The 15,959-nt window shown below is 39.3% G+C and overlaps 3 protein-coding genes and 1 long non-coding RNA gene across 4 annotated transcripts in view; 2 read left to right on the top strand and 2 right to left on the bottom strand.

Moving 5' to 3' along the window:
- LOC116682395 (uncharacterized) overlaps positions 1-406 on the bottom strand; it is a 56,161-nt gene extending 55,755 nt beyond the window's left edge. Inside the window, exons 1-2 of the mRNA XM_032509718.1 lie at positions 319-406; positions 23-215 (exon numbers count right to left, since the gene is read on the bottom strand). Coding sequence (XP_032365609.1) covers positions 23-215; positions 319-406 — 281 coding nt within the window. The remainder of the gene's footprint in view (positions 1-22; positions 216-318) is intronic.
- A 5,891-nt stretch (positions 407-6,297) lies between these two features.
- Positions 6,298-11,373, bottom strand: LOC116683478 (uncharacterized). Its single transcript, XR_004330562.1, has 5 exons — positions 11,304-11,373; positions 7,370-7,414; positions 7,118-7,232; positions 6,816-6,903; positions 6,298-6,468 (listed from the first exon to the last, which is right to left on the bottom strand). It is a non-coding gene; the product is annotated as an uncharacterized LOC116683478 (long non-coding RNA).
- LOC116683438 (uncharacterized) lies at positions 8,184-11,602 on the top strand. Its single transcript, XM_032509882.1, has 10 exons — positions 8,184-8,323; positions 8,444-8,746; positions 8,914-8,967; positions 9,080-9,115; positions 9,199-9,315; positions 9,434-9,458; positions 9,552-9,592; positions 9,672-9,722; positions 9,846-9,958; positions 11,277-11,602. The coding sequence occupies exons 1-10, from the start codon at positions 8,275-8,277 to the stop codon at positions 11,406-11,408; spliced, it is 921 nt and encodes a 306-aa protein (XP_032365773.1). The 5' UTR covers positions 8,184-8,274; the 3' UTR covers positions 11,409-11,602.
- A 6-nt stretch (positions 11,603-11,608) lies between these two features.
- The window catches only part of LOC116683424 (histone acetyltransferase KAT6B), a 6,403-nt gene continuing 2,052 nt past the window's right edge, over positions 11,609-15,959 (top strand). The window contains exons 1-5 of the mRNA XM_032509879.1: positions 11,609-11,766; positions 11,993-12,245; positions 12,332-12,411; positions 12,511-12,554; positions 13,935-15,843. Of these exons, the coding sequence (XP_032365770.1) occupies positions 12,092-12,245; positions 12,332-12,411; positions 12,511-12,554; positions 13,935-15,843 (2,187 nt within the window). The 5' untranslated portion in view covers positions 11,609-11,766; positions 11,993-12,091. The remainder of the gene's footprint in view (positions 11,767-11,992; positions 12,246-12,331; positions 12,412-12,510; positions 12,555-13,934; positions 15,844-15,959) is intronic.

Raw genomic sequence — 15,959 nt, 5'->3', positions numbered from 1 at the left:
TGAATTTGAAGAGGTTACTTACCCTTGCATGCAGTCCACATCGGGGGCTCTCAGAGCTACCTGTGTGCAGGCCTTCCCTGCATAGCACTCCCTACAATCAGCCAACTCATCCTGACCCTCTAAGGGGTTAAAGGAGCCCGGTGGACAGGGCACAGGGTCGCTTCTCCCCTCGGGACAGTAAAAACCAGCTGGGCATTTAAGACAGTCCTTCACACCTGGAGGGATAAGTTAAAAAATGCAAAAATTAATGTAGGTCAAGAATACACTTTAGTAGAGGCGCCTGGGTAGCTCACCTGGTAGAGCTTGCGCGCCATGTACAGAGGCCCAGTCCTCGCCACAGCGGCTGCAGATTCAATTCCAACTTGAGTCCCTTTTCTGCATTTCTTTCGCCTCTCTCCCCTTTCATATCTAAGCTGTCATATCAAATAAAAGCCTAAAATGTCCAAAATCTTTATATTAATATATATATATATATATATACATATATATATATATATATATACACACTGTATATATATACACACACTGTAGGCCTACTTTATTAGAACTGTATTAATCTAACTTGTATTATTTGGAATTTTTGCAATATACCCCTATTTTATAGGCCCTGCTTTTCTAGCACATAGCTCATAGTTAAGTTTTCTTTGACAGTCATCCATTACTGGCTTCACAGCTCCGGCTTGCCATCAACATTTTATTTTATTTTTTTACTGCTAAATTAGATCTCTTTGCCCTCTTGGCAGCCATCTGTTGTAATTTCTCATCCATATATTCTGGTTAGTCATAGACACTAAATAACACATATCTTCATATAATCACTGAGTTTTGTTGTGATAGACTGCTATAGCACTATATTAGTTTAAGCGGAGATGCTGACGAACTATAATAATAGTAATTTCACTTATAAATTATCAGCAAGCCCAAGACTCATATTCAGTATGCAACGGGGTAGAATCAATGACTGTAAATATGACTTAATAAGTGAGTATAAAACAGTAATAAGAAAGCAAATAAATTCACTTATTGCTCCTTGATGAGGGGTGAAGGTGCCTCGAGGACATATCACTTCTTCTATGGTGCCAGCAGGACAGTATCTCCCCCGTGCACAGGGCAAGCCAGGACCCGATGAGCCTGGGAAACACGCAAAATTTAAAATCAAACAATCTTCCTTTTATGTTTTGTCTGTATGTATTGCTGTAGTTACTTGATGTGACAGTTTATTTTAATATTTCAGTATTTGTTGCTCAACGGAAGTCAGTGTATTAGTGCCAATACTTACCTGCAGGACAGAAGCGTCCTTCTCTACATCTCTTGCAGGCTGCCCTACTTGTCTGACCCAGTTGTTCCCCCGCTGTACCAGCAGGGCAAGGTGACCCATGATGGGTGGCAGTGCCCTCTTCACAGTAATAGCCCTGTGGGCACAGGAACTGGGAGGTGGGTCTCAGTGAGCTGCCTTCCAGACAGTAAAAACCTAGAGAAAAGTATTTATAGTTTAATAGAAAAATATTTGATAGATATATACAAACACACACACACACTGTATATACACACACACACACACACACACGCATTTATATATACATACACACATACATATACAGTCAAGCCCGAAATTATTCATACCCCTGGCATATTCTGACTTAAAGTTACTTTTATTCAACCAGCAAGTTTTTTTCTTGATTAGAAATTACACAGGCGACCCCCAGAAGACAATGTACAAGAGGCATCATTGTGGATAAAATTACTCATATTTTATTTACATTTTTACAAAAAGTGGCATGTCCAAAATTATTCATACCCGTCTCAATAATCAATAGAAAAGCCTTTATTGACTCTTACAGCAATCAAACGCTTGCTATAATTGCTGACTAGCTTTTTGCATGTCTCCACTAGTATTTTTGCCCATTCATCTTCAGCAATGAGCTCCAACTCTTTCGGGTTGGAGGGTCTCCTTGGCATCACCCTGATCTTTAGCTCTCTCCACAGATTCTATTTGGGATTTAAGTCAGGACTCTGGCTAGGCAACTGCAAAACGTTAATGTTTTTCTCTACTAACCATTTCTTCACCACTTCTGCTGTGTGTTTTGGATCGTTGTCGTGCTGAAATGTCCACTGGTCCCCAAGGTCAAGTTTCTCTGCAGACTACCTGATGTTGAGAATTTTTATGTATCACTCCCTTTTTATGGTGCCGTTTGCTGTGATTAGGTTCCCTGGTCCAAAACATTAGGATCCCTCCACCATATTTGACAGTGGGGATGGTGTTCTTAGGGTTGAAGGCTTCACCTTTTATATGCCAAATGAAGGCTACATCATTGTGGCCAAACAATTCAATTTTTGTTTCATCTGAACATAAAATAGAAGACCAGAATTCTTCTTCTTTGTCCAGATGAGCATTTGCAAAGGCCAAGCGGGTTGAACCCAGCGGTGTGCAGTGTCTGCCTTGAGATGTTACCACCAGCAGAGCCTGGATTCACCAGGATGGCCTTGGTGGTGATCCTTGGATTTTTTTTTTACCTCTCCCACTATCCTCCTGGCCAGCAGAGTTGTCACTTTTGGCTTCCGACCACGTCCTCTGAGATTTTTCATAGTGTGGAACGTCTTGTATTTTTTTATAATATGTTGCACTGTAGCCAGTGGATGAAAACATTTAGATATGGTCTTATCCCTTTCCTGACTTGTGAGCAGCCACAATGTGCAGCCGCAGGTCCTCAGTGAGCTCCTTTGTCTTAGCCATGACTGTCCACAAACCAACAGCAGAGAGCTTCTGTTTTTCACCTGTTGAGTTGTTAAAACAGCTGTTCCCAATGAATCAGGGTGATTAAAATGCTTTAGAACAGCTTGGACTATTTGGAATGGTGTAGATCATTGGATTTTCCCATAGACTGTGACAGTTTGCAAAAGGTATGAAAAATTTTGGACATGCCACTTTTTGTTCAAACGTAAATAAAAGATGAGTAATAATCTTTTCCACAATGATGCCTCTTGTACATCGTCTTACTATCTTCTGGGAGACGCCTGTGTCATTTCTAATCAAGAAAAAACTTGCTGTGACAGAGCAGCCATATCGTTACCGCACATTTTGGATACTTTTCAGGAATTTAGCTCTCTGTCGGGGTATAAAATTAATTGGTCCAAATCGGCGTCCTCCCATTAAATCCGGTTTTGAGCCTGTCTGTGTTGGCCCAGTATATTCCAGTGGTTAAACATTTAAATATTTGGGGGTTGACATTTTCCCGTCGTTAGTTAATATTGCCAACTCAAATTTCAGGGTATTTATAATAGAAATGAAGCGGATCTCAATAGATGGTCTCATGCCAATTCATTACAGCACGGGTGTCAATAGTCAAGATGGATATTTACCAGCATAAATTTTTTCTTCAATGCTGCCCTACCACCCCCAACTGATACATGGAAGAGGATCATTCTGGTTTCTAAATTTATCGGGGTGGGAAGCGGCCACGGGTGAAACTAACAACAATTCAACGACTAAAACAGAGGGTGGCCTATCTGTGCCTATTTTAAAAAACCTTTTTGGTCATTTATCTAAGACCACTCACAGATTGGATTAACAACAATTCTGACCCTTGTTGGAAACCATAGAACAGGGCCTAGCATCACCACATAGACTGGAGGATCTGATTTACTCTGCTGTTCCTTTAAAACGGGCTAAGCTGCGGCTTGGACCATAATGAGTTTCTCTTATAACGTGGCTCACCTTTGAGAAAGAAAATAAGATCTCATGTAAATGGCACACGGAATAGCCCGCTCTTTAATAACTATTCTCTACTCACGGGGGGGTGTCTTTTGCACCCGGGATGGAGCTCTAGAGGTATACATGTTTTAGCCGATGTATGTAATGAAAATGGGCTCCGTGATTTATGATCTGAGACAGTCTTACCAATTGCTGGAACATCTTTATTTCTGTATTTTCAACTACGTTCATCTATGAAAGCATATGAAGTACCATGGGCTTCTCGTCTAATATCCACCCTTTGCACTCATTTTACATAGTAGCAGCGAAACAGAGGGGTGGTCTCCAAAATATATTCTTTTGTTCGGGATGCCTCTTACAAAACTCTCCCTATTTCACGTGTGTGGGCCAATGACCTACAACGTTACAAATGAAAATGTCTCACTGGAATGGGATATCATTTGGTCCTCGATTGGCCTTGCTCTAAGAATCCAATCACCAGCAGATTCATTTCAACTATATCTATAGGACTACCTACTCCCAGGAAAGCTTTCTTATGAAACGCTTAAATTCTCCAATTTGTACCCTCTGTTCAGATGGCTGTATAGGTTCATACATGCATATGTACTGGGAATGTAAGGATGTGAAGCTTTTTGGGGGGAGGTATGTGCCACTTTATCATGTTGTGGATGATATTGTACCAGTTCTCCGTTGTCCTGCTTTTGAATGACACTTCCACTAAAGATGACATGTTGGAAAAAGCGTATGCTCTTAACAGGCCTCCCGGGCCAAGAAAATGCTAGCTCTAGCTGGAAGCCTCCACATGCAATTACTAAGCCTCAATGGATTAACACTTACATGGACGTAGTTGAGATGGAGCTGTCAGTGGCAAGAATGCCCAGTGCCGGGCCCGATACTATCTCAGCGTGGCACTCAGTGGTTGATAAAGTTAAGAATTTGCTGTAACTCAATATCTGTATTTACATGGTTGGTTTTGTGGTTGTTTATGGCCAGTAAAATTGGTAGAGATCAGGGTATGAGGGAGGGGGGGGGGGGGGGGGGGGGGGGTCGTATTGTGTTTGATTTATTTGTTATATGTGTAGTATGTGTGTGTATGTATGATGTGATTGTATAATGTATATATGTATATGTGTGTATGCATATGTATGTATGGTTGTGTATATATGTATGTATGTATGTGTTGTATGCATATGTGGGATATATATGTGTATATATATATAATTTCCTTTTTTTTTTTATGTCTGTGATTGTTGTATTTAGTTTGTTTTGATGGTGATAAGCCGACGTAGTTGGAGAAAAATAAAAAAAGTGTTCACAAAAAAAAAGAAAAAACTTGCTGGTTGAATAAAAGTAACTTTAAGTCAAAATTTGCCAGGGGTATGAATAATTCCAGGCTTGATTGTACATATATATGTATGGAGTATGTAGTATGTATAGAATATGTATGTAGATATAATATATATATATAGATATAATAGATAGAGGCTATATATATATGTATATATATAAATACATGCACACAGTATATACATACACATAAATAAAAACATATATTTATAAACACACATTCACACACACACACACACACACACACACACACACACACACACACATACACGTATACACATGAAACAATTTATCTGATTTGGTAAGTTTAGGGGTACACAAAATGATACTGATATGATTGCACATATTGCAGTCCTTGGCTGTGAAACTGTGAGTATAACAATTTAGAAGGTTTGCCAATATTAATCAATACTCTACCTGCAGGACAGATTGTGCAGTCTCTCAGTCTCTGCAGACCTTCTTTTGGACCATAAGTCCCTGCAGGACAGGGTACAGCTACACCACCCACACAGTAATGACCTGAGGTGAAGAAAAACATGTTATCAATGTCTCAAATATATATCAGGCTTTTTCCAAGAGGACAGTAACATAAATGTCGTATGTAGAAATAAACGCTCACCTATTGGACAGACCACACATTCTAACTCTTCCCTTGGGTCTTTGTATGTTCCTGGTCGACAGGTGATCGTTTGTCCAGACCTGTGGGCATGCTGGCTCCAGCGGGGGGCCACAGCTCTCCCACACAGCAAAGAAGTTTCATTACAGCTAAGACAGTAAGTCTGCCCAGGTGTGGAGGACCATGTAGGAGGACAGGGGAGTGGCTGTGACATCCCACTATCTGGACAGTAACTTCCTATGGCAGGCAGATGACACTTACATATCAAAACACTGCATTAAGAGCCAATTAGATAATGCTAATTTTTAAGTGAACTACCTGCTGGACACTGCAGGCACGTGACAGTGCACACAGTGGAATAGAAGCCCGGAGGACAGTCATTACACACAGTGTGATCTACGTTGGGCTCTTTGCCAGGCCCACACTATAAGCACATACAAGAGATGAATACAAGAGAAAAGAGATAAAGCATATTACTTTGATTAATTCCAATTTTTAGGCACACTTTACCAACAACTTACAATGGCAAACTAAACGTTGTTCTCTCTTAGATAAAAACACATCCTAATTGGATTTGGAATTGGAAAAAGTCTGCTGTAGTTACCTTACTAGGAAATCCAGATGTGCAGATGGAATCTACAGGGCATGTCAGACACTGTAGGACCCCCTCTGGGGAATGCTGTCCTGGGGGGCATAAAGAGAGAGTCCCATTGGCTGGATCGCATGAGAAACCTGCTGGACACAGCCTACAGTCCACTTTGTCCACTGCACTGATCAGACCTGGAAAACAAGGCTGTAAACATAAAGAAATGAGTAAAGACAACAGTAAGACCCCGTCGCACTGCATCAGGGATAATATTTGAAGTATGTAGGTATAAACGTACACGCTAAGAGGAAAAATGTGAAGTGAGGCTTAAGTTGAAGACCTTATTAATGTTATTACTTCCATCTTTGCTTTATCTTTTTCCTGTTATGAAAAGTATTATTATGTTATGCAAAAAATGCCTATGAATCGGGTTCATTGCTCAAAAAACTATATTAAGCATATAACATATGCAATATGTCTTTGGCTTTCAAAGAAGGGCATAAAGGAAAGGTTTGTTGTATGATAATGGGCCGTTATCCACAGCTGCCTCTTACCTTGCAGTCACTGATACTACTTTTCCCTGTGTAGAGGTTGAATGTTCCTGCTGGACATCTATGAGGTGCAGATACATTGCCAGTACAACTAAAACAAATAAAACAAATTATAGTAATGTAGTATCTATATTACAGTTAAACGTCTCATTAAACACATTTCATTTTTTAATCTTATTTCAAATGATTACATGTGATTAAAAGGAGCAAATAATGTATATTAAGGTTGCATTGATGTATTTTCATAGTGTACTGTACACAGTAAAATTACATGTTAGTAAATTCAAAAATGGTTAATGACTTACAAATGACCAGAGGGACACTCCAAACAAAGCTGGTGGGAGAAGTATTTTCCCTGTGGACAATGAGCACTGTCTGTCTCTTCAGAGAGGGGGAGGTCTGCACTCCCTTCAGATGATTCTTACAAACATAAATTAATATCAGTCATTAGTTAATATGTTTGTTTGACCGTATAGTCAATATGGTTTTGGTTTTCTTAAATAAGCTCAATTTGTTAAATTAAAAAACTATAACTTTTAACAGTCAATTGCTCTTACCTGAGGCAAGTCCAGATTGTGTCAGATGCAGAAAAATCCATGAAGCTGAAAAACAGATAAGGTGCATTACTTTCCATAAACACATTATTACTGAAGTCCACACTGGTTCTTTTTATTGTGTGTATTTTCATTTAAGACTGCTTGGTCTGAGCCTACAGGACAGATTGTTTAAATGCATGAAAGTGAGAGGCCTTCAGTCACTGAAAGTGAAACAAGAGCATGAAATGTGAGTCCCATGTGATTGCTCTAGCCGATAATTGAGTGCGATGATGTTCTGTAACTGTACCACTACTTCCATAATGCATGAGTACGTGCTAAGGCTAACCTAGATATTGTCTCTGTGAGTGGATTACTTCACTTATTTATGTTACCACTGTAATTCAAATAGGTTTTAAAGAGAAGAATGAGACAGATGAAAATCTGAAGAGTTTCTGGAATCAAACGAATCCACAAGCTTTATCACAAAGACCCCTTTTGTCTTCAAAGTGTGAGGTTTTCTAAATTAATTATTTAATGTTAGTTAAAAATTAATGTCAGACATCCTCTGTTAAGCAGAGCGCGAGTTACAATGGTGCATCAGTAGTATTCTTTTTCAAAAATGTATGCTTTGCTCTATGAATAATATTTATTTGTTTGATTCAATATATTATTGTGTCATTTGTGCATCTCTATGTTTGAGAATAAGTTTTGTTTTTACCTGCAGGAAGTCAGGTGCAATATATGGAAACTTATGAATTATTTTTTTTACACAGCTCCGTTTCCTGTCGTATACCACTTCCTGTACCCTTACTATAGTGTTGGAACACATATGTGGGTATTTCAGCATTTTTCTGCAGGTGCATGCACCCACAAACTACGTGAGATATTTGATTGCATGTTTTGAGGCAGCAGTAATCAGACCAACAATGACGATCTCAGTCCACTTTACTCTGCTCTTTTTTTGGGTGACACAAGGTAAGCCATTGGACTACACTTTAGCATTTACGTATTATAAATATAAAAATATAAAAATGTGTTCTGTATTTAATGGAACATTTATTTCTGTTAAGTTCATATAATGTCCCCCTTTTGCAGATTTTGTGAGCTGTATTAATATGAAGATGCCAGTTGATTCCGTGGCTGTAGCGTTGGGAGACTCTCTAACATTGAACTGCACCTACAATTGCTCCGGTGGATTTGTTCGTGGCTGTTGGAGTAAAGCGTCAGACAACACTGGCTGTCACGGGACATTAATCAAAGGCAGATTGTGCACAATGTCCTTTCATCTATCAAATATGTCCAGTGAAGATCTCAAGAACTACACTTGCTACACGGTAGCCACGGACGACCCTCAACTTCCACAGAAAACAGAGCGCATTGTTTTACTGCAACTTGAAGGTTATTGCATGAAAATCTCTCTCATATTCAGTGTATATATATATATATATATATATATATATATATATATAGTCAGTCTTTGGAAATTATTTTAGAAAGCAACAACACACACTGCAAAGCCCAAAGTAGATTTAATTTCAGTGTTTTTTGTGTGTACATTTTTTCAGCTCAAACAAGTGCCCCAAACTGGACAATTACCCCAAATACTAACACAAAAAATGGTAAGGACCTTGAATGTTTAATTAAAATATTAGATAAATATCTTACAAGTGTAACATTGTTATCTTGATAGATTACTTTTGATATATACACAGTATATTCTACATTTCACAGCATCTCTTCCTGCTAAGCCAAAAGATTCAAGTGGAGGTGAGATGCAGTACATAATGCTGCGTTTATGAAGGTAGATAATGTTAATACAATCCAGGTTAACATTGTTTCCATGTTAACAGGAGAATTTACTGGAATTAAGGTTTTAGCAACAGTTACCGTTGCTGTGGCCATGGTGCTTGCAGCATTGGCCGTTTACTTATGTCTGAACCGGAGCAGACAGAGTTGGAATGAGAAAGGTGATCACAAAATATTAAATTATTTTCATTCATTGGCTGTAAAAAAGTAAGACTTTTGTGAATAGGAAAATACACAATTTCATCTCTAACATTGTGTTAATATTGTCATACATTCCAGGGGAGCCTGTTGTGTCAAGGTCAGGGTGAGTACAGTTTAAGAATGACTTTCGGGAAATCTGTGTTTAACTTCAAAAATATATTTTGCAAAGGTCTTTATTTATATGCACTTGTATCAGGTCACCACTACCTCCCCACGCTGTCCCCTCACCAGTGAAGGGTAAACAGTTTAAAATATAAAATGCAAGAATATAGTCTCCAAATGCAGTCCTGCCATTAATACCTATCATATTCCCCAGGGTCACTGTCAACACAAAGTGAAAGAGTGACTTTGAGGATTCCTACACCAGGTGAGATCAACTCTAGATCAGCAGCACCACCACACTTGTTGTATTAGTGATCCAGCATCATGGTCTGCAATAAAAGACTGACAATGACAATAACTGATATATTGAATATTTTCTTTGGCCCAGATAACGAGAGTGACACGGAGGTTCCATACGCTGACATAATGATCACTGTCCGAGGTGTCAGTACACCAGAGCTCACGCAGGTTGTCTACTTGACTCCTGGAGATCAAAAAGAGGTGAGGGCTGGACTTCAGAGTCAATATGTCGTTCACTTTTAACTTACTGAATCTCAAAGTCCTACGACAGGTTATTCTCCTCTGTTCTAAGAGAAACTCTGGATCACATATGAATCTAAAAACAGGTATATAATGTCTGTTGTTGGGGGAATGACTATTAGAATCCAAATGCAGACAGTACAGGAGAGTAAATGATAAGGTTTATTAGAATGTACTCAAGTGTGCAAAGTCCAGATTTCCTGGGGGGCATATCCAAAGTAATGCGAGCAAGGAGCAAGGCAGAGCAGGCTGGTGGCTTGATCCAGGGAACGGGATTTCTGGCCTTGAGGGAGTCCAATACAGGTCCTTGGCAGGAGTGGAGTGGTGGCTTGAGTCTGGTCCAAACAGCGAGCTGATGACAAAAGAACCAGGATAAGAGTTTGAAACACAGGCCTATAGAACTAATTAACAAAAGTTGGCTGGAATGAGCCAAACTGTTAAAGCTGTGTCTACTACCTGATCTGATGCTAAATGCAGAGGATAACCAGTGTATGAAGCAGAGGTTGATTGTGACTGATGAGAAGCAGCCAGACACCTAACTAACACACAGTTGGCTCCACCCTTGCAATTAAGACAAACAGAGAGAGAGAACAGAACACTGCTACACAGAGGCAACAGGCTTGACACCTATGTTATATGGTGATCTCTTATAGTTTACTGCTGTTGGTTTAAAAGGAGACAGACACAACAAACAATTACCATATACTTTAATCAACACCTCTCTAAACTGATTATAACCTTCAATGAAGTAATGTTTCTTGCAGGATGCTGAATTACTTGTATTAGTTTAGTTAGCTATGTCTTCTTAAAAACTGTCAACTAAATTGATATGTTGTTTAAATTTTTACCAAGTTAGTATACTTTCTATTGTCATTGATTAAGTTTGTTTACACATGATCTGCAGATCGCAAGGTTAATAAATATGTAAACCTAATAGGCCTACATTATTTTGGAGTAAAACAAGTGGTTGCTTAGAATGCTGTATTATGGTCACTTTGAAATACACCATATAATACAACCACGTTGTCCAGTAGGTTTATGATAATATGAATACAGAACCTATGTCTATAATCGTTAGTTTTTGGTTTTGTTCGGACTAACTTTTAGAGAACCATAAACTAACGTTCCCTAAACATTGCGTATTAGTGGGGTAGTTATTGCCAGACCTTCCTTCATCCTACAGAGCCTAACTAGCACGCCCCCACCAATAAATAAAACTTGCGACATTCATTATTCTCAACCTGCTTACGTCATAAGTTTTTCTCTGCTTCTCCTCCAGTGGTGGGGAGATGAATCAAGGTCTCACCTAAAGGGCTCACGTTCAGCTGACAGATTGCATCTCCTCCAGCCCAGAGAGGTCAGCCGTAAGATGAGCACCAACTCTGAGTATGCAGTCATCACATATGCCTGACTGGGCTCGTTGCTGCTGGAAACGGAGAGGGAGAAGAAAAACACGTCTGTTTTTAGTAATACATGCTACATTTTATCTGTCGTTTTTATTTCAGTAATGCCTTTTTATATGTAACGTTAGCCTTTTTGTTGTGATGTGTTCTGTGATTGTATTGAACCCGCATTTTTATCCAATAAAGCCATTCCTTTCTGTGAGTTTCATGACATTTGAGCCTCGTCAGTGTCCGTAATTAACGTTACAACCGTTGCCTAGAAACAGTTATCAACAAAACACAGTAACGTTAGCTAACTATTGTTAGCTATCGCTAAAACATTCATAAGTAACGTTAAAGGTGGATACGGAGTGCGAGTCATTTCAGGTAACATGTCTAGCTAACTAATTACTAATGTTTTGACATGTTCTAAATCTTGCTAAATATATAAGTTTTAGCAATTTAGCTAACGCTAGTGTGTGACAATTACCTAGCTAACGTTACTCTATTTAACTAGGGTTGACGTTATAAATAACTGTCGTCACAAACGCTTTATTCTCTGGAAAGTTCCCAGTGTTACCTAGTTTCTTTCCTCTTCTACGCTACACATCAGGAAGAAAGTAAATTACTGGAAAACCCTTTGACTTCTCCTGGTCGGTTAACCCTATAGCTATCAAAGAAGTTCCGTCCAAGTGTATCCAACCACAAAAAAATGTCAGTACCTTTTTCCAACACTCACCTCCGGGTCCCGCGAGGATTTGGTACCATCCTGGAGGGGCTGGCCAAAGAAGTCCTGCGAGACCAGCCCGATGATATCCCTAAATATGCTGCACAGTACTTTGATGCTCTTCTCAAACAAAGACAAGGTAATTGCAATTTACAACTTGCATTTAGCAAAAATGAGACCGATGACATTAACTGCTGTCAAATAATTGATTGTTCTTCCTTGTAGATAGTGGCATGGACCCTTCTGACTGGGCTGCTAAACTGGAAGATAGATTCTATAACAACCATGCATTCAAGAGTACTGGGGTACTTACAAAATCAAAGTCACAACTGTCATCACACCTATACACTTTCTTCTGTTTGTCAAAACGTTTATTTACCATCACACCTTCTCTTTCCCAACAGGCTAGTCCTGAAAATGAGCCTGCAACAGAGGTGACCGTTTCCAAGTGAGTCTCATCTTATGTTGTGTTATCAACAGCCAGGAAGATCAGCAGGAGAGGGAGAGGATGGACATGAGGGAAATAATAGTAATAAGTGACAAGCAAAGAAGTAATGAGTATTAAAATAAGTGAAGTAGTAATGATAATTAAAATAAAATATTACAATTTTCATGTTTAATATTTCAAGGTGTACTTCTGGAGTTGCTGTGTGAGGTATTCTGTAGATGTGGTTGTTGTTTGTTTGTTTGTTTGTCCTGATTAGGAAAATGAGGAAATAGAATTTGGAATAAAAAATGTGCACAATCTTAAACGGACAGTTCACCCTATTATCAAAAATACATAGTTATCCTCTAAATGTAGCGCTATAATTAGATTGTTTTGGTGTGAATTGCCCAGTGTTGGAGATATCAGCAGTAGTGATGTCTGTCTTCTCTCCAATATAATGGAACTAGATTATACTCTGCTTGTGGTGCTCAAAGCGCCAAAATAATACATTTTTTAAAAAACTCAACAGCAATGTGTCAAAAATCATGAGTCAGATTACATTATTCAAGATAATCCACAGTATCACCTTGCATGAAGCGTACTCATGAAAGAGAGGTTCATGATCATGACAGCGCAAGATGTAAACTACAGCATTCTTTTCGGCAGAGCTGTAATGTTAGTTAGCTCAGCTGAGCTAGCAGTATAAGTTAGCTATAAACTAATCTCCCCAATGTAAAACCACACAATGTAAAACCACGAAGGTCTTCTACATGGTGATACGGTTGGCAGTTGTAGTTCACTAGAAAGAAAATAATTCTAAGTGAAACTGCTCACAGCCAGGTCCGTGCAATATCTTGAGTAACTGGGTCAGGATTTCTGGTGCTTTAAAAACCACAAGCAGAGTTCCATCTGGTTCCATTATATTCGAGTCAAGGCAGATATCTCTACGGACAATTTCTCCAACACTGGACAACTCACAACAAAACTATCTATATTCGTTATTAGCACATTATTATAATATATTATTAAGAGGAAATATATGTAATTTTCAATTTTGGGGGGGAACTGTCCCTTTAAGCAGTATTATATAGCACAATCACTCATTGTCCAAACCTCATGGAAGGTGTCATTTTTTTAATGCTTGAAATTAATCATACATATTTGAAGGTCACCTCTGTATTGAAAGCACTTTCAGGTTAGCAGTGTCAAGTGTGAGAAGAAAGGGCAGGACTAAAGGACAAGAGGCCAACAGCTGCAGGACAACAGTCACATTAGCATTATGACTACTATTATTGTTTTTAAGAAGCATCTCTTAAATCACCATTATCACTTAAATTCCCTCCCAATCATATTGAACATTCATCACCTTAAGTCTTTCATTTTGATTGGTACTTTTTTTAGAGAAAAATCCTTTGAGTCTCAACCTGAAGAGGAATCCAGTGATTCAGCAGAACCTTCAAATGTTTCCACCAAACAACCTAATGTCTCTGAAGAGGTTAATTTAACTGAAAGCACTGATGAAGAAGAAGAAGATGTTGATGATGATCAAGAAGAAGAAGAAGAAGATGTTGATGATGATGATGATGATAGAGAAGAAGAAGAAGAAGAAGAAGAAGAAGAAGAAAAACATGATATTACAGAGAAAGGTGTTATTTCAGTGGGAATGGGACATTCAGAAGACAAATCAGTCAACTTGATCCCAGCTGCAGATGTACAGCCGGATGAGCTGATTGGGACAGAGGAGGAGAAAGAACCAACAATAACTACATTAGATCAAGTTGACAGGGCAGCAAATAGAATTGATATCAACTCTGCTTTAGACCAGGATATATCTCAGTCTGAGCTAGAGCCCACTGACTTGTTATCATTCAGAGGGATTTCAAATGTAGATGTGCGTGCTCAGGAGCAAGGAATGGCAGAAGAGGAGGGAAGTGATGAACAGGATATTGTAGTTGTAGATGAGGACATTGTAGACCCAGAAGAAGAGGAAAATGCTGACGCTGAAGAACCTGTTGAGGTCTTTCCATATTCTGATGTTAATGTGTGTGCTACAGAGCTCAGAGGAACAGAAAAAACAATTGAATGGGTCACTGCTGAAGATGATACACATGTCATTGATGAGGAGAGCTCAAAACCCCAATCTGAGGAAACATTTGCTCAGTCATTGTCTCAATTTGAAATCCATGAGGGTAATCAACAAGAAGCAGAAGATCAGATAGAAATGACAAAGGAGGAGGAAGGACCAGAGGCTGAGGCTTCATCTGGGGCATTACATGCAAGTTTAGCTCATGTAGAGGGTGGTATAGACAGTAATGTTATACCAAAGGAGGATTCATTGGTTGAGATTAGCTTTGAAGATGTTCCAGATGTTCAAGAGGTTGAGGAGAAACAGCAAGAGGAAGAGGGCCCGGTAGAGGTCTTACAGGCTAAGGTATTAGAAACGCAACAGGAGGAAGAGTCGAAAGAGCCTACTGCATTGGCAACAGACCAAAACATATCTAGCACACTGGACCATGATGAACCTGAAATGATTGGAGTTGAAAAGGAAGCTAACTCTGAAGGGGGTGGAATGAAAAGTCAGCACAAAGCATCTGATATGACGGAGAAGGTGGACACAAATGATTCTAATTTAAATGATAGTGATGATGATGAGAAGCACGAAGGTGTTAGAATCATCAGCTCAGCATCACATCAGCCCACCAACGAGTCAGACAAAGAGAACCCAGAGGAGGAAACCGATCACAAAAATGAAGATAATGAGAAGATAAGTGAAGGTGAATTTCACCAGAATGAGGCTTCTGAAAAAGAGGCAAAATCAAACAACCCTAACGTCAAAGAAGATGAGACAACAGACACGGTTGGAAGAGACGAAGAGGACATACATACAGAAGGATATAATATGGTGGAGGATCAAGAAATTGATGATGGCGGTGTGGAAAATCTCTCATCACAAGTGACCCAGTCAAATATATCAACTGCTGCAGTGGAGAAGGAGAGTGAAACTTTAGAGACAAGTGCACAACATCTACCAAAGGAGAACGAGGCGAGTCAGAGAACATCTGTAGAGTCACAGCCAGAGGATACAGTGATAGAAAAAGAGGTCATATCGAAGGAGGGGAGTTTAGAAGCAGAGGAACGTGTAGAAGAAGGAAAGGTTGAAATACAAGAGAAGAGTGAAGCAATGTGTGAAGAGGAAAGCATCAGCCCCGCTCAAAGTGTAGGTCGGCCGGCGGCGGACCACCAAGGAGAGGAGAGGCCACTTGGGTCTGGAAAAGACTCCCCAGAGCCTGAAGGCAAGAGTGGTGACAAGGTAAAATGTGATGCTTCTTCTCAACACAGAATATAATAATCCAATATACAGTGGCTATAGAAAGTTCATACAGCCATGCTAAAGTTGATTAAAAAGAAGAATAAAAAAAACATCTT

Source organism: Etheostoma spectabile, chromosome 3 (genome assembly GCF_008692095.1).
Source record: "Etheostoma spectabile isolate EspeVRDwgs_2016 chromosome 3, UIUC_Espe_1.0, whole genome shotgun sequence".
In the NCBI taxonomy this organism is placed as follows: domain Eukaryota; kingdom Metazoa; phylum Chordata; class Actinopteri; order Perciformes; family Percidae; genus Etheostoma; species Etheostoma spectabile.
The sequence above is the reverse complement of the archived record's forward strand: the minus strand, read 5'-3'. Positions and strand labels throughout refer to the sequence as shown.